Raw genomic sequence first — 24,965 nt, forward strand, 5'->3', positions numbered from 1 at the left:
GAATGCACTGGGGCGGACCACATGGTGCACAGGCCAGAGGCAGACCCCAGTTTTGGAGACACACAACCAGAGGGCAACTTTGTGCTACGTGAGCAGTTCTGAGCTTGAGAAAGAAGGCTTACCAGGGTTAGGAAGGCCAAGGAGTGTCTGGGGAAGGTGTGAGGTGAGCTGTAAAGGCCCAGGGGTCAGAGCCTGTGGAGCGCTGGTCCAGGAGAGAAGTCCCAGCCCTCAGGTGGCAGACATAGCCACCTGGGCCCAGGAAGGGCCCAGAGTGGTGGCTAGGGTCACCAGTGGGGCCAGGCAGAGGGTGAGCTGGAGATGCTGACCCATATGGAAGTATACACAGACCAGGTGTAGACAGGCTGGATGTAGACCGGCTGGCACATCAGCCCAGCAGAGGGGGCTAGGCTTTCTGGACAGGATTTCTTTGATTCAAAGGTGGTTCCTGGGTCTGTGCACACAGGAAACCAGAGATAGCCATCGGCACCCTTCGGGAAGGAGGCCCTTATTAACAGGGCCTCAGTGCTGTAACTAGGTCGGTTGCTGAGAGCAAGCCTCCTGGGGAGTGTGGGTTTCACACCCGGTCCCCACAAGGCTGAGAAGGTAGCTACTGATGGAAAGTGGGGCAGGGATAGGCCTGATGTTGGTGCCCCTCCTGTCCCAGGGCCCCTGTTTGGAGGGGCTGTAGGAACAGCTCCAGTGTCCCACAGGGGGTGCCCACTGCCCCTTGTACATCCGGACTTCCGTTTATAAAATCTGGCAAAGGCCACAGTGGTAAGTATAAAGGCCACCCTGACATTGTGGGTGGAAGTGCCTGGGTGGGGGCACCCCTGTGTCCCCCACTCTCTGGGTCCCATCCCAGGCTGCAGCATCTGAAGTATCACTGGGAGCTGGTCATGGGGCTGCAGGATGAGATGAGCTCCCAGACCAGATTAGGGGTCTTGGTGACCACAGCCCCCACCCCATCCACCCACCCCAGCCTTGCCTCCCGGAGGATGCCTGCAGCCCTTGTTCTCTTTGTTCCAGTGTCAGTGCCCTGTCAGTTTTCAGAATGAGATGGTGTGACTGGGTGCCAGAGGAGCCCCCAGCCTGGCCAATGGCGGGCAGAGAGGACGGTGCTCCTTACCACAGCTGCTCAGTCTTCTACCCCAACTGAGACCTCACTCCAAGTACTCTGCAGTCTTGTCCTCCCACACATGCCCCACCCTCCCCAGGGTGCAGGGGCCCAAATGTAGCGGGATCACCCACGAGACTGGGTAGTGGGCTCCTTTTGATCACTGGGAGTAGTTGTAGGGAAGCCGTCTCTGGCGTGGCTGTGCTGAAGCCTTGGATGTTCCAGCACCTTCTCTCCCTGTTGGGACATGCAGGGGTCAGCCAGCAGCTGACAGCTGTGCAAGGAAGGTGGGGTGAAGGTCTCGGAGCCCAGTTTGTGCACTGCCCACTCGGGGATCTAGCTATCTAGCAGTCTCTCATCTTGGGGTGCTCTTCCCTAGGAGACAGGGGTGGTCCATGCAGTAAGCCCCTGCAGACCTTCTGGGTGGGTGAAAGGGTGCTGACACCCAGGCCCACCCACCCTGCTAGCAGCTGCTCCAGCAGCTCTGTGGCTCTGCCTTCCATCATCCTTAGGGGTGTTGTACTTGATGACACTGAGCACTGATGGTCAGTCTTTGCCAGGCCAGCCTCAGCCCAGTCCCTCCAGCCTGCTGTTTCCTTGTCCTGTTCATCAGCTGCTCTTCTCCTTTAGCTCAGCCCTGTCTTTGAAACGAGAAGAAATTACCTTTGCTTTGACATTTAGCATGTTACCTGTCCCCTGGGAGGAAGAAGCAGGCTGTCTCTAGCTGATGCGTGTTTGAGAACCAAGCATTCAGGTGTCTTTCCGGTGTCCCTGAGACCGTCCCACCACAGGATGGGCATAGAAGGGCCTGTGGACCCCTAGCCTCTGTCTTCTCATCTCCAGCAATGTGTGAGGCCTGGAGGGCTGCAGGGAGGGCCCCTACACTGAGGCTGGGTCATCTCCTGCGGTCTAGGTGCCAGGAGGAACATGCTTACTCATGGAGGGTACAGGCATTGTGAGAGACAAGGGTCTAGACTTCAAAAATCACCCTTCTTTCAATAAAGTTTTACCTAAAGTTAGTTGGGAAAATAAATCCTTCATTGAAGAGTAGAGCCCTAAAATGTTTCCCCAGACGTAAAAATTTTCCATTGTTAAAACGCAAAGGCAGTCTTGCAATTGGCCAAATAGTGACACACTGATTCACAGTTCAGCAAAATGGTAATTAAGTGCTTTGTACGAGTACTATTTCACCAATCCACTAACGTACATCTGCAGAGAACTGCATTCTAAGCCACGGTAAGATTCAGGATCAAGTAGATGGGTGAAGGTCCCGGTTTGGAAGTCAGCCCAAATCCGTGTGTGTGTGCCTTTGGTTGAATCAGGAAACCTGAATTACATAAGGAGAAGAGATCAGTCCTTAACCATCAACAAAGTGATGACATCTGCCTTCGTCTGCTCTCTTCCCTCCTACTTCTGCTCATCCTGATGGTGTGCCAGATTTGGTGAATGGGTGAGTCACACCTTATAGAGAGCAGGCCCAGGCTGAATGGGCCAGAGGTGCCCACACAGACATTCTCCCTGACCTTGCGGCTACTCCCTTCTCTTCCTGGGCAACCAAAGGCCAAGGAACTGTTTTAAGGATTTGCCCCTAATATTTCTCTTGGCTCACCACCAATCTACCCTCTAGCACACAACTTCAGATGCTTTCACACAGTGGGATTCAACACACATTTTCCCTCACATACACACTTTTCTTCACACAGACACTTTCCCTCACACACACACTTTCTCTGGCACACACACACTCTCTTCTCACATACACTTTCCCTCACACACACTTTTTCTCTCACACACACTTTCCCTCACATATACTTTCTCACACATGCACACTTTCCCTCACACACTTTCTCTCTTGAACACACTTTCTCTCTCACACTTTCCATCACATGCACACTTTCCCTCATATGCACTTTCCCTCACTTTCCCTTAGACACAGTTTCTCACACGCACTTTCCCTCACACACTTTCCCTCAAACACACTTTCACATGCGCTTTCCCTCACATACACTTTCCGTCACACGCAAACTTTCCCTCACATGCATGGTTTCCCTCACACACACACTTTCCCTCACACACACACTTTCCCTCACATGCATGGTTTCCCTCACACACACACTTTCCCTCACACACACACTTTCCCTCACATGCATGCTTTCCCTCACACACACACTTTCCCTCACACACACACTTTCCCTCACATGCATACTTTCCCTCACACACACCCAGCTCTGCACACACCTTTTCCTTCACACACACAAGCTGTAACACATACACATTCATCCCAGGAAACATCAGGAAAGAAAATGTTATACAGAGTAAACATTCAAGGTGATTGAATTTTACCCTTTAAGATACCAAGATAATTCTCTTTTTAAGCATTTCTTATGGAAATCTTTCTAAGATACATTATATTCTTACCTGTTTTTTTAAGCTAAATTGAATATATTCAGGTAACTTGATTTTGTTGTAATGTGGTAATTCTGCCTCTCTGCTCTCAGGGTTGTGTATATCTGCCTCCCCCTCTTGTAGTTTGCGTCTCTTGAAAAAACTGAATTCTTAGAGTTGTGTACAAGTGGGAATGGTTGACCTGTACCATGCAGATGCCGCCGTGCTGAGCCTGGGATGGCTGCTCAGGCTGTGCCCACCCCTGGTCCTGCAGTCTGCTTATTCGTCAGACCCTCTCTTCCCAAGAGCAAGAACGGGCACCATCTGCAAAATGATTGGGGAGCTTGTGAGGCAGTGGCCCTGGGTGCAGCATCATGCTCTGCTGTTCCTGGTCATGAAGTACCCAGAGAAGCAGGTGACAGCCAGGAAGGGGCTGTGCAGACAGTTACTTAGGGCACATTTCCATAGAAGAGGCTAGAGAATATGTTCCCTCTGGCTCGCCCAAGGCTTCCCCAACTTACTTGACCTGGGAAGTGGCATCTGGGCACGCAGACAGCTTCCCTTGGGCAGCTCTTGCCTGGACCGGGATCTGGGCGGAGGGGTGCCCTTCAGGCCAAGTGATGGAGCCTCACTCAGTCACAATTGGAATCAAAGGGCAGAGAAGGGCCAGGGAAGCTATGAAATCCCAGAGATCTCAGCAAGTATTGCCTGTCTCTTCCTCACATTGGGCAGTTTTCAGAAGATGAACGGGTGAGGTGGAGGCCAGGAGACCCACTGGGAGGCTGCTGACCACAGCTGGACATGAGAATCAGGACCCACCTGTGGGTCTGGAGGAGGAGTCTGTCTGGATTTGGGTATCTGCACAGCAGGAGGACATCTCTCCCGGGGAGGATCCACAGTTTGCATTTCACTTCCTCTGAAATAGGTCATTAAAGACATGTCCTTCCACTTTTGCCAGTTTCTTGTATCACAAGTAAGTGTTTGCTTCAGATCTCTTTGAGGAGCATCCTATTTGGAGCATGATTCTTCCCCTGGCTTGAGAACACCATTCTTCTCATAGGCTGGATGTTCACTGGTGGCTCGGGTGTGATTTGTGTTTAGACATCAGACCACCTTGGCATTTTCTAAACAAAATCAGTATTTAGATAATTTCTAATGAGTGAGTGGCCCTGTCTGGTGTGGAGACCCAGGCATATGGAGGGAGGGGAGCAGACAGACATGGGGAAGCCCTTGTGGGCATGGGAGCTCCAGAGGGCATCTGACCAAAGCCTCGCCACACTGACACAGCGGTGGGAGCTTCCACAGATGAACTCACTGCAGCACGCACCTCCCGGTTGCTGTGCAGCCTGGCCCCTCCGTCAGGACAGATGGCCTGCGTCCTTATCTGCTTCAGGCCCAGGGGATTCACTGTCTTCTTTTCAATTTCTTTAGGAAATTATCTGTATCATGAGCTGTTCAGAGGAGTCTCAGATGTAACCGTTGTCCCTTTAAAAATCGATTTCACAATTTTAACCTCTTTGACTTTTAACTGTTATTGTAGCCTTGCATTTTTTTCCCAAACAAATGAACCCTGTGGTATTTCCTCAGGAAATGTTACATCTAAAAATAGCATTAAATATCTTTTAAACTAAAAGCATTCTGTCTCTACATAAACTTTTGTTGCATGAAAACATAAAGAGCAAATCAGGTACCAAGGATAATGTTTTCAGAATGACCAAATGGGTACAATTCTGTGGTTTTGATAAAGGATGCCCTAATGGTTTTTGTTTAAATTTTTAAAAAATTATCAATACAATTAAAATGTATTTGCTGTGGGTGAAGTTTTCTGAGTATTAGGTTCCATGTGGACCAGCTCTGTCCTTGACACAAGGGCCTCCCCCATTCCCTGCAGACCCAGGATTGCCAGGGAAGGGGGAACCAGAGAAGGGGAAGGCGCCATAAGAAATTCCACATGCTCCATGGATAATCCTAAAATACAGCATTTCAGGTGCACATTTCAGAATTTGATGGGGTGGAACTTGATTGTGCCTCATGTGACAGCAGCAACCACCTCACTTACAAAGTGTTATTTAGGGTTCCCCTTACAGGCATGGGGGTCAGATCTACTTAATGTAGTCATGGAAGCTTCCTCAGTATGCTTCTGCTGTGTGACAATGTGAAGGACCAGGAGATTGCTGCAAGAGGAATCCCCCACCATGCTGAGGATTTGCCGTACCTTCCTATTCCACAAGGACAACTCAGATACCCACATATAAGACAGAGCCCAAAAAGTGGACTCTTACATAGCCAGCCTGTGAAAAGTGTCCTCTGCACCTTTTTTTTTTTTTTTTTTTTTTAAAGATTATACTTACTTATTTGACAGAGAGAGACACAGCGAGAGCAGGAACACAAGCAGGGGGAGTGGGAGAGGGAGAAGCAGGCTTCCCACTGAGCGGGGTCCCTGACGTGGGGCTCAATCCCAGGACCCTGGGATCATGACCTGAGCCGAAGGCAGCCGCTTAACCGACTGGGCCACCCAGGCGCCCCTGCACCTATCTTAACTGATGTTTTAAATTACCTGATCCTCTCTTTGCATTTCAGGATCTGGAATCCCTTGACACCTATATCCAGAACACACTGTCTGCCCTCTACCCACCTTTTGAGGCCACGGCAGCCACGGTGCTCTGGCAGCTGTTCAGTGTGGCGGAGAGACTCCATGGTGGGGATGGGCTGCGCTGCCTCACTGACTTCCTCATCCCAGCCAAGAGGGCCCTACAGCACCTGCAGCAGGAAGCCTGTGTGAGTACCTGCCCTGAGGAGCCAAACCTGTGTGGGACCCTCCTCAGCGGGGACAGAGCCTGTGTGATGATTTTCCCTGCAGAAGGAAACCTGTGAGACCCTCCCCTGCAGGTGACACCTTCCTGCCCTTGACTATAGGGAAGAGACAGGCAAAGTGTTACTTGGTACCTGGAAAATATTTAAGCTGAGCACATGGAATTCTAGATCCAGGGAAATACACCAGTGATGGAGGCAAAGGAGAACCTGAAATTAAACCAGTAATTAAAGCAGAAATAATTCAAGTGAGGATTTGTTGTTTTCTTTCTGAAAGGAAGCTGTGAGATTAGCCCCAGCCATTTTTCATTGAGTTTAATCACATAAATGGAGAGCTCTTCCTAGTCCACTCCAGTTTGGGGGTCCATAAGGGTACTGCCTCAGCTCTTTTCCTCTGCCTTCTGGCTCCTTTTTTCCCTAATCCCAAATGATGAGTGAAATAAGGCTCTGTGTTCCCAAAACAGGCTTCTCAGGCCTCCCAGGGGTACAGCCCACTCTGTCCACAGGTATCCATTCTGGTTCCCCCAGTGAACTTTCACCAGAGTCTTTAAACCCAGCCTAATAAATTTCTTAGGTGCTTAGTTTGTTTCTGGGGATTTCTTTTTCCTGAGTGGTATTCCATTGTATGGAATATACCACAATTTGTTTACTTATTCATGGATTGATAGACATTTGGGTTGCTTCTAGTTTTAGAATATTATGTATAAAACTGCTATAAACATTTGCATACAAGAATCTGTATGGGTTTGTTTTCTTGGGTAAATAGCTAGAATAGCTAGAAGTGTGATTGCTGGGCCACTTCCAAACTCTTTTCCAAGTGGCTGCACCATCGTGCACTCCCATCAGCAGCTTTGGAGAGCTCCAGTTGCTTAGCATCCTCACCAAAACCTGCTATTGTCAACCTTTTTAATTCTAGCCATTCTATTACCTGTGCAGTGGTGTCACATGTAAAGTTGTGGTGTTAGTTTGCACCTCCGTAATAACTACAGATGTGAGGTATCTTTGCCTGGACTCATTTGCCTTTTATATACCCTCCTTGTGATGTGTCAATTCTAATCTTTTATCCATTCTTTTTTTTTAGAAAGATTTTATTTATTTATTTGACAGAGAGAGACACAGCGAGAGAGGGAACACAAGTAGGGGGAGAGGGAGAGGGGGGAGAAGCATGCTTCCTGCTGAGCAGGGAGCCCGATGCGGGGCTCGATCCCAGGACCCTGGGATCATGACCTGAGCCGAAGGCAGACGCTTAACGACTAAGCCACCCAGGCACCCCTCTTTTATCCATTCTTAAAAAATGCATTTGTTCTTTGGGTGTTGAGTTTGATAAGTTCTTTAGAGATTTTGGATACTAGCCCTTTATCTGATATGTCATTTGCAAATATCTTCTCCCATTCTGTTGGTTGTCTTTTGGTTTTGTTGATTGACATTTTCTTTTTTTTTTTCCATTCATTTCATTCATTTTTTTCGATTTATTTTTTTAAATATCCAATCACATAATTCCAAATATATAAGGTTACAAAAGCAGATTTTTGTCTGTAAGGGCCAGGACTGGGGTAAAGCAAGTAAGGCACACGGCATAAAATTTAAGGAGGGCACTCACTGACAGATTTCTGCAATGTCTTCTTGTTGAGTTCTAAGAATTCTTTATGTATTTTGGATACAAGGTCTTTTTTTTTTTTTTTAAAGATTTTATTTATTTATTTGAGAGAGAGAGAGCACAAGAGGGGGGAGCGGGAGAGGGAGAAGCAGACTCCCTGCTGAGCAGGGAGCCCGATGCGGGACTCGATCCTGGGACTCCAGGATCATGACCTGAGCCGAAGGCAGTCGCTTAACCAACTGAGCCACCCAGGCGCCCTGGATACAAGGTCTTTATCCTCTATATGGTTTGCAAACATTTTCTCCCAATCTGTGGGTTACCTTTTCATTTCCTTAATACTGTTTTAGGAAGAGTCAAAGTGTTTAATTTTGATGAAGTTCTCTATTTTTTTTTATTTTGTTTTCTGTGTCCTAAGGACTTTACTTTTAGGCCTAAGATCCATTTTGAGTTAATTTTTGTATATGGTGTGAGGTAAGCATCAAATTTGTTTGTCTTCCCATATGTCTGTCCACCTGCTCTAGCACCATGTGTTGAAAAGGCCGTCTTTCCTCCATTGACCCACCCAGGCAACTTAGTGGAAAATTGTCAGTACAAGTGTGACTCTGTTCCTAGACTCTGTTCTGTTCCATTGATCTATAAGTCTCTCTTTCCTCAAGTACCATGGTTTTGATTACTGAACCTTTATAGTGAGTGTCCTGAAATCAGCTGGTGTAAGGCCTCCAACTGTTATTCTAATTTCTTTGCATATCTATATAAAATTGAGAATCAGTTTATTTATACAAAGCATCCTAGGAGTTTTGATTAAGATTGCTTTAAAGCCATAGATCAATTTGGAGGAACAAGGTCTTGGGGTATCTTTCTTGTAGGTTATTTTCGAGGCAATCTTGAAACTAATGACAGCCAAGTTGTAGGGATACTGCAGTGAGCTGCTGCAACGATTCATGCCTCGATCTTACAAAGTAAGATCTCGAGCTGTGCGCCAGGGTGTGCAGTGCCAGTAGCTGCCTGGGCACCCCCTACGAGCAGGTGGTCAGGTACCCGCGGCACCCTTCAGACAAGCATTGCTTCATAGTGCTCGTGAGGCCTTCTGCGTTGGAGTAAATGAACTGAGAAGACAATTTATGGAACTTAATCCTAACCATTTCCAAAGTTCTGTGCTACATACTACTTTTTCCAAAAAGAGTTATGGAATGCAATGGACATGAGTATCACTGTGTGTCAAAGGAAATATTTGAAATCCTCATGAATATCACAGGATGCTCGAGTATGGTGGATGCTGTTCAAACAGTCCTTAATGAAGGAAAGATCTGTGTCATGGACTTAGAGCCTCAGGGTATTCAAGTAGCTCAAACCCACAAACTGAAGCCCTATGTCATATTTATAAAGCCGTCTAACATGAGTAGTAGGAAGCAGTCTTAGAAAAATGCCAGGATCATTATAGGCTACTTTGTGGACCTGAAGTTCAAGGACGAAGATCTACAAGAGCTCAAAAAAATGGAGACACAGTTTGGCTAGTTTTTTGATCATGTGATTGTGAATGACACTTGCAAGACGCATGTGCCCAACTGTCTACAGTTGAGAAGGCCCAGGAGGAGCCTCAGTGGGTACCGGCAACATGGGTTTCCTCAGATACTGAGTCTTAAGGAGGCCTTCTGTTGAGTGCTAGAGTTGAAACAACGTTCATCTATTACAGAGCTCTGGAGTAACAGCTGCAATGTAAAACAGCAGCATTTGCCCCATTATAATATGTGCAACTTTAAAAGGAGTGCAGTTTATTAATTAATCTTATTTGAAAAATTATTTGCTTTTATGTATGTAGAGTTACCTCCTTGGCTTTCAAAAAAAATCATTTCCTTTACCTCATATGCAGCAATGGTAAGAGTACAAACAATGTTAAGCCGCTGAGTATGAGAACTTCTCATAGATTTTGTATGGTCTTTGTACAATTCAGATAAAAGAGCTTCCCTAAATAAAGTAAGTAGTATTTAATTTCAAAAAAAAGGTAAGATCTTTATTAATCAGTCCCTTTTATTACTCCATTGATATTGAAGTAGGGCTTTAAAAAAAACTACCACTGGACGACTTTGATTTATTAAATTCTTTGAGTGTCTTTTATTTTTTTTTAAGATTTTATTTATTTATTTGACAGAGAGAGCGAGCAAGAGAGCACAAGCAGGGGGAGCTGCAGAGGGAGAGGGAGAAGCAGGCTTCCCACTGAGCAGGGAGCCTGACGCGGGGCTCGATCCCAGGACCCTGATCTCATGACCTGAGCCGGAGGCAGTTGCTTAACCGACTGAGCCACCCAGGCGCCCTCTTTGAATGTCTTTAGCTAGAATGACCATGGTAGAGAAATGACCAAGGGTGTCCTAGATTTGATTCTTTGTGTGAAGTAGTCTACACAGAGGATGTTTTCCTTTGTGATTATGTACCTTTTGCACAGTTAAAGGGTGTTGATTGATAGGAAACAGAGATAAACTACAGCACAGGGAACAAAAATGCCTGTCCCCTTTCAAAGGTGTGTTTTAAAAAGCTATTTTGACCTAATGTTTTGCCTTCTTTCTTCTGTTAAGTTTCTTTTTCCTTTCATTTTAATCATAAGTCATCCCCCTTCCCACTTAAAAAATTGCTTATTTTCTAAAAATGCCATATGAATAATTCTATTGTTTAATATCAATGCATATTCACAAGTACATAATTTAATAAGCACAAAATGAAATTTAGGGATATCCTTACTATTTGCACATTTATATTGCTTTTTACTTTTTAATAAAGAAAATAAAATTTGATCATCTGTATGACATAGGAGAAAATGAACTTATCTCAACAACTATGAATATAAACATACCTTAGTTAATATAAATCAAGGCAGTTTTTATTTATTTACCTGCTATTATCAAAGTATGTGGCTTGAAGAGCATTACTAATCATATCAATTTTAAGATAAGTTGTCATGTTAACCTAAGATTCCAACAACCACCATTCTTCCATTTCTTTGTAGATACAAGAAATGCTTAGAGTCACTCATCAGCTTATCTGTGACTTCCTTTCATCACAGTTTGGCTCAAAAAATGTCTGGGGAAGTTAAAAGTAATCAGAAAGATATAGAAATAGAAGGTTTGCATGATGGGGAGGAAGCAGGGGCAGGGATTACAATAAAGAAAATAAAATCAGATGGAAGCCAGAAAAGGAGGGAACAAAGCAAAGGCATGGGAACATATACAATAACAGGATGAAAGCAAAGTTATGAAATGGTAGCCCAGCAAAATTCTAACCAGAGATAACTGGTGTAGCTTTATTCATAACAAACTAAACATAGTAAAAGGCAAAATGCATCATGGAGGCTGAAGTGGATCATTGAGTAATAATGCTGGTAACAACCAGGAGTACAAAACAATCTGTAAACACCAAATAACATAGCCTGAAAGGCTTGGAGCACACACTGAGGGAATTACAAGGGGTAAACATAGTCATAATGGGAGATCTCACCTCTCTCCAAAGCAAACAGATAAGCAGACCACATGTTGCTTAGAGTATATGTCTGAAGACCTGATTTCTCTCTTCCACCCATGGGCATGCATAGTAATCTTAGAATACACATCCTTCCCAAGTACACATGGAACAGTTTCCAAAATTTGATAAAATTCTGGTCAAACTTTACAATTAGAGGATATATATTTACTTCAAGAGTGTATACACCTAGAGAATATTAGAGAACATACACTCTTCTTTAGTGTACTTGTACATTTGCTGAAATTAACCAGAATTGACCATTAGTCATAAGGTGGCAATAAATACAAAGAATTAATATCTGAAGAGTGCAGTGCAATAAAACTACAAATCAATAATAACAACAACACCCTTACATTTGGAAAGTTGTACGTGTACTCCTAAATAGAGGAAGGGTCAGAGAATAACAAAGGAAATTGACTAATGAACAGGTGAGCCCTGTTTCTAGGTAGGGTGTAGAAGTGTGTGAGACTTTTACTCCTGCTAAAACAACCAGAAAACCCTACATAAATGAAAACAATTCTACTTTCTTTTAAAGCCATCCAACAGCTGTGGATACACAAAGATCTAAGAGAACTAAATTATGGAGAAACAATGACTTCCTAAGTGAGCAAGAACACCTGGGGCCGGTTACTGAGACGGCAGGGAGCGCAGATGGAAGAAAACCTAACAAGAGAGGGACAACTGGTGCTCAGATGAGAAGAAATCGAACATAAGAAACCTCAGGGCTAGTCTCACATTTAGGTCCTTAATCCATTTTGAGTTTATTTTTGTGTATGGTAAAAGACAGTGGTCCCGTTTTCTATTTTGTTCCATTGATCTATGTGTCCATTTTTGTGCCAATACCATACTGTTTCGATTATTATAGCTTTGTTATACAACTTGAAGTCTGGAATTATATTACCTGCAGTTTTGTTTTTCTTTTTCAAGGTTGCTTTGGCTATTCAGGGTCTTTTCTGGTTCCATACAAATTTTAGGGTGGGTTGTTCCAGCTCTGTGAAAAATGCTTCTGGTATTTTGACAGGGATTCCATTGAATGTGTAGGTTGCTTTGGGGAGTGTGGACGTTTTACAGTATTCTTCCAGACCATGAGCATGGAATATCTTTCCATTTCTTTGTGTCCTCTTCAGTTTCTTTCATCAATGTTTTATAGTTTTCAGGGTATAGGTCTTTCACCTCTTAGGTTAAGTTCATCCCTAGATATTTTTATTATTTTTGGTGCAGTTGTAAATGGGATTGTTTTCTTAACTTTCTGCTGCTTCATTGTTAGTACTTATAAAGGCAACAGATTTCTGTGCTTTGATTTCGTATCCTGCAACCTTACTGAATTCATTTATCAGTTCTAGTCATTTTTTGGTGGGGTTTCTAAGGTTTCCTATATATAGTGTCATGTCGTCTGGACAGAGTGGAAGTTTTACTTCTACCTCATGGGTTTGGATGCCTTTTATTACTTTTTGTTGTCTGACTGCTGTGGCTAGGACCTCCAGTACTGTGTTGAATAAAAGTGGTGAGACTGGACATCCCTGTCTTGTTCCTGACCTTAGGAGAAAGCTAAGCAGAATAAGTCAGAGAAAGACAAATACCATATGATCTTACTCATATGTGTAATTTAAGAAACAAAACAGATGAGCAAAGGAAAAAAAAAGAGACCAAGAAACAGATTCTTAGCTATAGAGAATACACTGATGGCTACCAGAAGGGAGACGGGTGGAAGGATGGGTGAACTAGGCGATGGGGATTAAGGAGGGCACTGGTGATGAGCACTGGGTGTCATATGTACTAAATTGTACACCTGAGACAAATATTACACTATATGTTAACTAACTGGAATTGAAATAAATTTTAAAAAATATGACAACACAAGCACAAAATGTGGAAGGGAGTAAATTGAATTATACTACTATAGGTTCTTACATTGTTTTTAAGTAACAAAATAGAAGGGGGTCCCTTCTGCACCAGGGTGATGGTAAAGGAATGAGCATTTTTATATTTAAAGCAAAAATAAAATGTTTTAGTGTGTACAACCATACTTTCATAGTGATGACTTGCTTTAACAGACCAGTCCTGATCACCCAGAGCCGGAGAGAATTTAGAACAGTGTAGTCAGCATGGGAAATCGAGGGGAGAGGGGGCGGGTCTCAGTAACGTGGTGAGCAGCCACCCAGCACTCTGCAGGCCACTCAGGAAAACACCAGCATAGACTTTTGTCTGTGAGTTAGGGTCGAACACAGAGAGATGGGAGGGGACTGACTTCTCAGGCTCAAGCAATGAGAGCCATCACAAAAAGGAAGTTGATAGATTGGTGGCAAAAACATCTAGAAAATCTGTGCTTCAGAAGCATCAGAAGCAAAATTAAAAGCCAAATAAAAGCTGTTTCTTATGTCATGTTTGCAGAGAACTCATAGAAATAAGTCAAATACTAAGTCCAATATAAAAGCTGGCAGAGCCTTGAAGAGGTAATATATGGAAGAGGCGCTGCTGTCCATGGAAGGGCCGGGAAGGCTGGGCTTTCGGTGGCCAGAGAGGCACAAAGTAGATGACAAGACACAAGCTTTTGTTTACTAATGAGCAGAAGATTATGAAGATTAATATTCAGAGCAGGGAGAATTCAGTAAGGTAAACAGGCTGATACTCTTCTCATATTTGTGGAAATTGGAATGACCTCTCTGGAAAGCAGTGGTTTAATATGGATGGAGACTCTTTATATTGTCATGCACAGTTTGAATCAGACATCTTAACCTACAGCCAATGACTTAAAATACAGGACCAGGGACACCCAGCTGGCTCAGTGGGTAGAGCATGGGGCTCTTGATCTCAGGGTCATGAGTTCAAGCCCCATGTTGGGTGCCAAGCCTACTTATAAAAAAATTAATTAAAATAAAATACAGGACCAGATTTATTCCAATAGTATGTATTACAATAATACTTATAATAGTAAAAAATGGAAATAAATATTAGGGGAGTGGTTAAACTGATATATAAATATGATGGATTATTATACACAAATTAAAATTATTTTTAAAGAAATTTTTTTAAAAATAGAGGAGGAAATTATTATGAGATAATATTAGGCCAATAAGTGGTGTAAATTTGTCTCATACCAGTTTTTTAACATGCACTTTTAAACCATCACAAGAGGACATGCAGCGATGTTGGGGTGCTTGGGCTGTGGTAGGCTTGTGGGTATGGAAAAGGACTGGTTCTGCATTTTCTACTTTCTTAACTTTAGAAATATCCCCTATTTACTAAAATCGGAAATGAAACCTTGAAAAGCCAGAGAGAAAAGAAAACTGATGATTTAGCCTATGGCAACTTTAACTTCATGCTGAGGTCCCTGAGGTGTGATGCTCAGCCCCAGCTGAGACACACAGACATTAACAAGGCCTGGGTGCATGGGGGTTCATGTGGCAGCCAGACTGTGTACAGAGCTAGGCCTGAGGGCATGCTGAAGACCCTCTAGTGGCCTGACCACTGCACATTCACTGTTCAGTTGTGCCTGGTGGTAGGTTGCTGGGTGGACCACCTGGGGTCAGCCACGGGACCAGGGGGTGCAGGACCCTGACAGTGAGCAGACAGTGAGGACAGGGTTCCATGGACACACAGAGAGGGAAGCTCATCCCTCTGTTCCCAGTCAGGCCCAGGAAGGCTGCCTGTCCCCTTGCCCAGGACAAGTGGACAGTGGATGGTCTCCATGGAACAATGGGATGTGGAGTCATCAAGGACCCAGGAGGCTCAGCCTCACTTCTCACGTTCAATCCACAAGTTCTCCCTCTGACTTTTCCAAAGGACCATAAAAGTTCTGTTTTGTTTTAAGTAGGAGAGTGAAGCTAAACTTTTTGGAGTATTATAATAACTGCTGTGATACATTTTTATGGTTGAAAACCTGCTGCTGATCTTGAGAAATTCAGGTTCTTGGACTGCTGTGTGAAAGCCCATTATAAAGAAGGGCCCTGAACTTGTTTTTAGCAGCTGAACTGCAGCTCATAAACAGTGAAGCCCACCAACTTCCTCTTGAATAAAAAAAAAAACCTTGAGTTCTGTCACTTCTTCCTTGAAACACTGTAAATGTTCTGAGCACACCATTTAGGGAAGATGTTGAAATGAGATAAAGAATTACTCCTTGCAGGGATGCCTGGGTGGCTCAGTCAGTTAAGTGTCTGACTCTTGATTTCAGCTCAGGTAATGATTTCAGGGTTGTGAGATCAAGCCCTGCATCAGCTCCATGCTCAGCACGGAGTCCGCTGAAGATTCTCTCTCTCCCTCTCCCTCTGCCCCTCCCCCTGTTCATGCGCATGCCCTCTCTAAGTAAGTAAGTAAATAAATAAATAAATAAATAAATAAATAAATAAAATCTTTTAAAAATAAAAGTGTGCCTGGGTGACTCAGTCGTTTAAGCCTCTGACTCTTGGTTTCAGCTCAAGGTCGTGAGGTTGGGCTCCACCCTTAGCGCAGTCTGCTTGTTCCCTCTACCTCCGTGCTTGTGCTCTTCCTCTCATAAATACATAAACTCTTTTAAAAAAATAAAATAAAATAAATTTACAGTACCTTCCAAAGGAATAAGATATCTAGGAATAAATTTAAACAAAGAGGTGAAAGACTTGATTACAGAAAACTACAAAATGTTGCTGAAAGAAAGAAAAGAAGGGCTAAGACATGGAAAGACACCTGTGTTCATGGACTGGAAGATTTAATACTGTTAAGATGGCGGTACTACCCAAAGTGATCTGTAGATTCAGTGCAATCTCTCTCAAAATCACAGCAATGTTTTTTTGCAGAAATAGAAAACTCTATGCTTACATTCCTGTGGAATCTCAAGAGAGTCCAAGTAGCCAAAAGAATCTTGAAGAACAAAGTTTTGAAATCAGGAAACTCACATTTCCTGATTTCAAAACTCATTACAAAACTACAGTAATCAAAACAATGTGGCACTGCCGTAAGACAAACATATAGACCAGTGGGACAGAGTAGAGAGCCCAGAAATAAACCCTCATATATAGGGTCAAATGATGTGTGACAAGGGTGCCAAGACCATTAACCAGGTAAGGATCATCATTTCAACAAATGGTGGTGGGAAAACTGGACATCCACATGCGAAAGAATGAGGTTGGGCCTTACCTCACACCATACACAAAAATTAAGTCGAAATGGATGAAAGACCTATGAGCAAGAGCTAAAACTATAAAACTCTTAGAAGAAAACATAGGGGAAGATCTTCATGACATTGGATTTGGCAGTGATTTATTGGAAATGACACCCAAAGCACAGGCAACAAAAATAACAAGAGATAAATTGGATTTCATCAGAATTTAAAACTTTGTTCTTAAAGGGCACTATCAACAGAGTAAAAAAGCAACCCTCAGAATAGGAGAAAATATTTGCAAATAACATATCTGATAAGGGATTAATACCCAGAAAAATGAAGAACTCCAAAAATTCAACAATAACAACAACAACAAACCCAAGTTAGAAATGGACAAAGGATCTGAATGGATATTTCTCCAAAGGAGATATTGTTGGTCCACAGCACTCTTGGGAGCTTTCCAGGTGTAATCTGAAACTGGCCCTTGTACTCAGAGGGCAGGAAGAGACTGAAGAAAGAGGCGGCTGCTCCAGATTGGCGGGTGGTGGTTTTAATAAACAAAAGGAACTTACATACAAAGCAGCAAGATGGATAGAACCCACCTCTGCCCACTAAATCATATAAGTTTATATGGAGGCCTCAACCAGGTTCAGTCACATATACCATGCAGGTGTTCTCAACACCATGTCCCTGTTTCAAGTCTATGTCCTTGAAGCAGCCTCTGGTAGTGGGAAAGGCAAGCGGAACCCACATCCAAGGACAGGGGAAGTAGGTGAGGAGCTTCCAAGAGCCCGGGTCCAGCTTACAAGTCAACTGGTGGTTGTGTCTTTTCCATGACCTTCCTAACAGATATACAAATGGCCAATAAGCAAATGAAAAGATGCTCAACTTCACCAATCATTAGGGAAATGCTTCTTATGTGGAATCTGCCCCAGACCTTATGTATGAGTAGGGATGATCATATTAGTCCCATTTTTCAGATGAGGAAACTAAAGTACAGAAGTGGAAGGCACCAATTACAGATCGTACATGTACTAGTGATATATATTGTGTGCCCTGCACCTCTGCCTTATCATTCAGTAGGTACCTCTCCACCATCCTGCCATGCTGCTCCACCATCCTGGCAAGACTGTGGCTCTCTGTGTTCTATCCCACTGTCAGACACCACCTTCAGGGATGGGCACATGATCTACTGCTATAGACTGAATGTTTGTGTCCCCCACAAAATTTGTATATTGAAACTTCACTTCCAATGTGATGGTATTAAGAAGTGGGACCTTTGGGAAGTGATTCAGTCAATCCCATTCATGCCTTTATAAAGGAAGTCTCAGAGGGCACCCTTGCTCCTTCTGCCATATGTGAGGACACCACAAAAAGCTGGTCATCTTTGAACCAGGAAGCTGGCCCTGACCAGACAACACACCTGCCAACACCTTGATCCTGGGCTCCCCAGGCCCCCAGAGAGTGAGAAAGAAATTTCTGTTTATAAGCTACCCAATCTATGGTATTTTTGTTACAGCAGCTTCAATGGACTGAGACACCCAATTAGAGTCTTACCTGGGCTTGTATAAAGATGTCGCAGACAAGAAATCCTCTTTCTACTTGCTTTATGTATCAGGAGGATTTTCACCTTAACCCAGCCTGTCTGCATAGTGAAGCCAAGTGGAACAAGGGAGAGAAACAGGGCGCCAGTGACACATTTGAGCCCCCTACTTGGGCTAGGTCTGAAGCTCCTCTCCTCCAGGCTTCCCAGTGACCCAAGACAAATTCATCTTACAACCCAGAGAGCCTTGATTAATCCATAAACTGTCCCATCATCTATGTTCATTCATCCTGGGGCTCACCCTCCCCGTTCCATTTCCCTTGCACCTGGCTGAAGTCCTACTACCTTTCAAAGGCCAGGATAACCACTGCTCTCCTCTCCAGCTCACTCCCCCTGACGATGCCTGAGCAGAATCTCTGTCCTCTGTGTCCCCACAGCACTTGGCGCTCTCCACTCGTCAGCCTGCAGTATGGCTGTCTGGGTGTCCCTGCCAGGTGGTACCGGACAGGGGTTAAGACCACAGGCTCTGCAGGAGGAAAGACGTGGGGTCCCTGCTCTGCCACTGCAAACTCTATAAAGACCTACACCAGCCATCGCTCTCATCCTTGATTTTGTTCATCTGTAGAGGAGGGTAGCAATAGTACCCACCTGCAGCAGACACTTAACTGTAGCGTACGGTCACTCCCGACCCTTGGAGACATCCACTTTCCCAGCATGCCTTGTAACCAGGGGCGATCACTCACTCCCTTATTGCCAATGAGAGATAGAAGTCTTCTGGGGGTGAAATGTTCATAAGAACATGTTCCCCTCGGAAAGGAAAGACACATGAAGCCACTTTTCCCAGCTTGGGACACTGTGTATAAAGATGTGATCATTAGGCTGGGGCAGCCATCCCCATGCCCATGGGATGACCAGCATCAGGATGAAACACATACACATGAAGGGCTCTGAATTAGAGAGCACCCGGTTCTCAGAGGTGTCACTGAGCCTCTGCTCAGACCATGGGGCTTGTCTCCTTCACATTTTGCAGGGGGAGAATTCATCCTCTCCATCGCTTAGCCAAGAGTCACCAGGCATCTTGTTACCTGCGGCCTGTGAGTCCCACCAGCAGATCATCTTGTGGGGTAAGGGTTCAATGCCATGATGCATGCAAAGTGCTGAGCATGTTGTTGGCACCCAGTAAGTGTTGGTTAAAGTCAGATCCCAACCGTGCCCTTTGGGATCTGGGTGATAGAGCGGTTTTCAGGCCAGGATGGGGAGTGCCAGAGCTGAGGTGTGAGAGCTACACAGTCCTCCCACACTCTCCACCCTGAGTCTGCACAGACCCCCAGGAAGGTGGCCCCTCCCATTGACCATTGGCCTCGGACCCTCTGCTTCCAGAACTTTCTGTCATGAAGTTCATTCCTGGGGCTCACACTGCTGACCCCCCTGCACACCTTTAGGCCACAGCTCAGGTTGAACTTCTCTCCCTGGTGGCCCTTGGGATTCTCACTGCTGCTGACCACAGGGCTGGACGATTCCTGGATCTTTATGTCCAGTGTGGGGCGGGCGCTGACCACGCAGCAAGGACACTGGCCACACCTGAGCGCCCCCATGGGGCTTCACGGGGCCCCACGTGGCCACACCCTTCAACTTCCGTGGCCTCAGATTCTGCAAAAGCATCTGACACCCAGGTGGGGCTCCAGGCCCAATGATGGGGTTGGTATTTTAATTAGAGCAAAATTGGGGGGTGCGTTTCTAACAATGGTCTGTGTGAAGAGTTTCTCATAGCACAGAAAATGCTGTTGTATTTTTGTGTTGGGATCTCAACCATTAGAAATACACTGGAAAAATAATGAAATGAAACACACATAAATGTTAACAATGCTGACTTCTGGGGGTTGGTGTTGGGATTATTATTTTCTTTCTTTCTGAATCCTCCAGGTTTTGCAATGCACAGGTATTATTTTTCCAATCTGAAAATCTTAATTTTTAATTAAGCATGGCCGCAGGTGCCCAGTAAATACTAGCTTCATTTGTGCCAGACCCTACCCCCAACCCAGGCCGCGGGCTCCTGGGAGGCTGGACGGTGCCCCCTTCCTGTGGCCCAGGGCGAGCGCATGGTGGGAACCCCATTAATGAGGCCTTGGCTCTTAGGAACGTACCAGTGTATTTAAGGTACAATTTCCAAATCCAGATGTATGAAAACATTAAGTATTTTCTAGACCTCAACTCTGAGGAAAACTAATATAAAATAAACGCAAAAGACAACCTACAGTAAGATTTTAAACTCTAAGTTTTAAGGAGAGAAAAGATATCACAAAAAAGTCAAGAAATTCAACTTGTTTGAAATTTAAGAGAGGAAAGGAACATAACTAAAAAGCAAGTAAACTGGGACAAACATAAGCAGCTAGTAGATCCATAACACAGACAAACATTTGCTAATGGTGAGGGCAAAAATTATTGTCTTGTTCAATTTTTTAAAAACCTCACAGCACTAAGAAGGCAAAAACAAGGCCACAGTTCATAAAAGGAACAAAAATACAGAAATTCTACAGAAAAGAAACAAATATCGAAAAAGGGGTTGGCTTCATGAACACATAGGTGCAAATTAAAACAAGTGTTCCACAGTATATATATATATATATATATATATATATATATATATATATATATATAAATTTAGAATAAGATTCCTCAGTGTAAAGCCTCATGCCACTGAATCCTGGCAAAACTGTCACAGTGACTCATCGCTGTTGACAGTGTGTCTTTTGATGGCAGATTTGTCATTTTGCCAAGAATCATGGAAGACGTTCACGATCTTTTATCCTTAACCCTAATCCCAGGAATGTTTCCTAAAACAATAATGTAAAGGAAAAAGAAATGGTAACAAAAGAAAGTGAAACATTGCTTGCATCTACTATTTATAATAGAAAGAGATAGAAGCACGATAGATCTCTGACCACAGAGGAGAGGCAAGTCGCCACCAGGACAGCAAGTATGAGAGAGGAACCTGGGGAAATGCTGGCTGAACACCCAAGTTGTGTCTACATTGTTACTGTGGGTTAGAGCAGTCTATCTTGCATGGATAAGGGAAAGAAAAGTCACAGCTCTTGAGATGTATCAGAATGAGGTTCTTTTTCATTTCCTCTATCACTATAAGAATGTTTGTGCAATAAGTCAGTACTAGAGTGGGGAGAAGCAAGGTATATGGTAACTGAACTGGTACGGTAGAACGTGGTCCCATGTTAGGATCTGCAACTGCCACTTCTGACATGTCGGGGGTCCCACCTCTTGTTCCTCAAACTGCTGGACATTCTCATACCCATGCCAGCCGCTGCTTGTGTTTGCCTGTGTCTTAGCCGTCCTGCACTCAACCTTTTCTACAGCAGGTTCTTTTCAAAGATGTGTTTCACAACTCCCCCACATAATCTACAGCTGAGTTGCAGACTTAATGGGCCCCTTCACATTAGTAGAAGGACCCCATTGCATTGGGTGGGAGCCTGTAGCCGATATTGTTAGCGTCCAGACAGATCCCACCATCCTCTCATGGTGCCCCCTGACCCTGCAATTCCAGAAGTAGCCCTCCTCTTGGGGGGCTGCCTGTGGGCGCCTGGGAAAACCAGAAGTGCCGTGGAGCTTAGACTAAGGGCTGGTGTGGAGAGAGTGTGAAGGCCCAGCCCCTTCCCCAGGTGGGGACAGTTCCTAGGAGAGACTCTCCCCAGAGCCCCCAGGCTGCCTGTGGTGGGACTGCCTGGACAGCTCCTTCCATGGATTCCTCCCTCCTGTCCTGTTGCCCACCTCCCCCAGGCCTCCCATGAGGAACTACCACAGAGGTCTCATCTCCTTCCCTCCTTCTCTCGTCCCAGGCCAGGTACACAGGCCTCATCTTCTTCCATGAAGGTTGGCCACTGTGCATCGATGAGAAGGTGGTGGTGCAGTTGGCGTCCCTCCGTGGAGTCAGGCTCAGGCCTGGGGACTTCTACCTGCAGGTCACATCGGTGGGGAAGCAGTCAGCCAGATTGGTTTTAAAATGCCTCTCCCAGAGTGGACGAGGCTCAGAAGAAGTCACTGTCCCTGAGGCCATGTACAGCTGCGTCTTCACGGGAGAGTTCCTGGAATGGCTGAACGGGGAGCGGAACAGCGTCCCCTTACAAAACTGCTTGCTGACCTCAGGCTCTGCGGTCTTCCGCACCCCATGGAGCAGTGTCACAGACCCCGTCTTTGTACCGACATTCAGAACTGTCCTGCCCCACTGCAGCTGTCCTGGGCCTGAGCAGCCACCCCCCAGAAGCACCTCCAAAGCTCTGGCCCCAGCACCAGCCGTGGCCAACACCCATCCCCAGGAGACCACCCCTTCCAGCAACACCCCAACCCTGCCCCACTGCCATAGGCATCCTGGCAGTGACCAGCCTAGCCACCAACCTTCCCCAGGAAGAGCTGGGTGGGAAGGCCCTAGGAGCCCATTTGGGAGCTCCGACGGAGGCCTTGTAGGGGTTGGGCCCTCAGAGCTGGGCCCACGGGAAGGACCAAGAGGGAGCCTGGATGCCATAGACAAAAGGGACAGCCCCCAGGCCCTCACTGTCTGTGAGGACATGGGCAGTCCAAGCTCCAGAAGGCAGTTGCCCAGGGACTCGGCCAGCATGGAGGCCAGACGTTGGTTCAGGAAGTCCTACATGGAGGCCCTGCGGAACCCCATGCCCCTGGGCTCCAGTTCCGAAGAGTCTCTTGGGGACGAGGCCTGCAGCTCCCAGACCACGGCGGCCAGGGCAGCAGCCAGCCCAACCCAGAAGGAAAGGCCCAGCCCCTGGGTAGGCTCCGTAGAGATCCCAAGTCAGGAAAAACGTCCGGGAGCCACAAGGAGCGCTCTTCCCCGGAGGTCTCGGTCCTGGGACAGGTCCCTCAGGAGCTGGCAAGGTGACACCCGGCAGGCCTCCCACCACTCAGTCAGCACCAGTCTGGGAGGCCTCTTAGGAGGACAAGCTGAGGGGACCAGAAGTGCAGCCTCCGGCTGCCCCCCCTCCACCACAGCGGAGAGTCCAGGTAATGTCCCGCCCCGACCCTTCCTGCTGCTCCCCAACCCTGTCCCCGTGCCCCTCCCCCACTCCTTCCCCTCCTCCCTTCTTCCTTGCCACGCTGTGTCTTTCCTCTGGTCAGGCGACCCAGGAGAAGCCTGTGTCCACATCCCTATCGACTGTTGAAGATAACGGTCACACGTACTCCGTTCTGTGACTGCCACAGCAAATACCGCAGACGGTGACTTCAGACATTTATCCCATTGGTTCTGGGGCCAGTATGACCTAGAAGTATGACATCAAGGCATTGGCAGGGCTGTGCTTCAGAAGCTCTAGGGGAGGGTCCTTCCAGCTGCACGGGGCTCCCCCCTTCCAAACATCTCCTCCCCATGTCTCTCTGTGTGTCGAACCTTCCCTTCCTTTCTCTTACAAGAACACCTATCTTTGGATTCAGCGTCCACTGTACACTTCAGTACTCACATCTGCAAAGACCCTTTTCCAAGGAAGGTGATATTCACAGGTTCTGGGTAGACCTGTCCTTTTGGGGTCACCACTCACCCCGCCACATTGCATTAATACTCCTTTCCTGTGGGTAAGTTGGATGCTATGCTCAGGGTTAATAACACCAGCGCCTGAGTTACACCTCAGCAGCCTGCAAAATGTGCTGAACTACGTCCTGCCTACTGGAAGTGTCTCCCATATTGCTCAGGAGGGAAAACATGATTGTTTGAAGAGTGTTTGCAGGACATTAAGAATGAAAAGGAAGGAATGACAGCATATTTCTTAGGTCAAATATTTCCCATTTTTGAATAAAGAAATGTTCTGTGAAGAACAAAGGCAGTGATTTTGGAGGAAGTGAAGAACAGGAACCCTCAGAAGGCAGGCTAGCCCCAGCATCCGACACAGTGAAGAAACTGTGGCTTCCTCACCTGGGCAACATCTGGCCCGCCCACCTGGCCCAAGGAGGGACTTGCTCATACCTCTGGGTGGGCCTGCTGCTTCTGAAATGAGGGTGCCTGCTCCTGTCTGAAATTCTGACAGGGTCCGTACAGCATAGAGCACACACCGACTTACCACAAAACGTTTTATAATAAAATTATTGGCTTAGGGTTAGCACTTTTTAAGAACATTCTACTGCCTCCCTGCAGTTCATTTAAAATTAAAACACAGCAACAACTCCCTGAACATTGTTTCCAGGGCCTAAACCACAGTCACACACACGCTGGATGTGAAAACTCATGTCTGCAGCTCATCTCAGCGAGGGGACAGCCTTAAGTACGTGTCTCTACAGAGAAGTGCCACCTGTGCAGATGCCGTCCGTGGACATTCAGGCACAGCGTCCCTGGGCAGAGTGGCGGCATGGGATACATATGTTCGACTGCAAGCAGGATCCCTGGCAGTCATAAAGGCAGTGGGTTTGGCTCATACAAACCAGTGTTGCCAAGTGGAAGCCAGGTTTGGCCCGCTGGCTCCCTGTGTGTCACGGAGCACCCCCTGCGGATGCCAGTCTTGTCAGAGACGTGGCGTTCTCAAGCAGCCCTTTCTCTGCAGTCCCCAGTGGGCTCTGCCTACTCAGCTCCAGAGACTACGCATGAGTTAGCACTGAGGGCTGGTGGGGAGAGAAGGCTCGTCTCCCTCGCCTGAAGTGGGGAGTTCCCTTCCTGAGAGCACTCTTTCCCTTCCTCCACCTGTCCCCTCCTGTGGATTGTCCAGAGCCGTGGAAGAAGGACAGAGCCTGTGGATAAGAAGACACTGCTTCCACCCACGAGAAGCTGGGTGGTGACACCAGAGGCCTGGGCAGAAGGGCCTCGATGATTGGTCACCCAGTGAGTAGCCAGTGGCTTGTTAGTACAGGCATTCTCCTCCATCCTTGCTGCCTGGACACACACTTGTCCCTGGAGTGCAGTTTGTGGTGTGGCCCTAGAACTCATGTC

The 24,965-nt window shown here is 46.1% G+C and overlaps 1 protein-coding gene across 15 annotated transcripts in view; it reads left to right on the forward strand.

The window, feature by feature from the left end:
• Window positions 1-24,965, forward strand: part of PLEKHG4B (pleckstrin homology and RhoGEF domain containing G4B) — an 80,022-nt gene that overhangs the window by 15,893 nt on the left and 39,164 nt on the right. For 14 of the 15 annotated variants that reach the window (XR_013445453.1, XM_036078427.2, XM_036078428.2 and 11 more), the window contains exons 2-3: window positions 6,080-6,277; window positions 21,886-23,059. Coding sequence is in view for 14 of the 15 variants with exons in the window: in XM_036078427.2 (XP_035934320.2) it covers window positions 6,080-6,277; window positions 21,886-23,059 (1,372 nt within the window). In the remaining variant the exon portion in view is untranslated. Of the gene's footprint in view, window positions 1-6,079; window positions 6,278-19,067; window positions 19,162-21,885; window positions 23,060-24,965 lie in introns of all 15 variants that reach the window. The other variant, XM_078066514.1, reaches the window with a different exon arrangement.

Source organism: Halichoerus grypus, chromosome 2 (assembly GCF_964656455.1).
Source record: "Halichoerus grypus chromosome 2, mHalGry1.hap1.1, whole genome shotgun sequence".
Classification (NCBI taxonomy): domain Eukaryota; kingdom Metazoa; phylum Chordata; class Mammalia; order Carnivora; family Phocidae; genus Halichoerus; species Halichoerus grypus.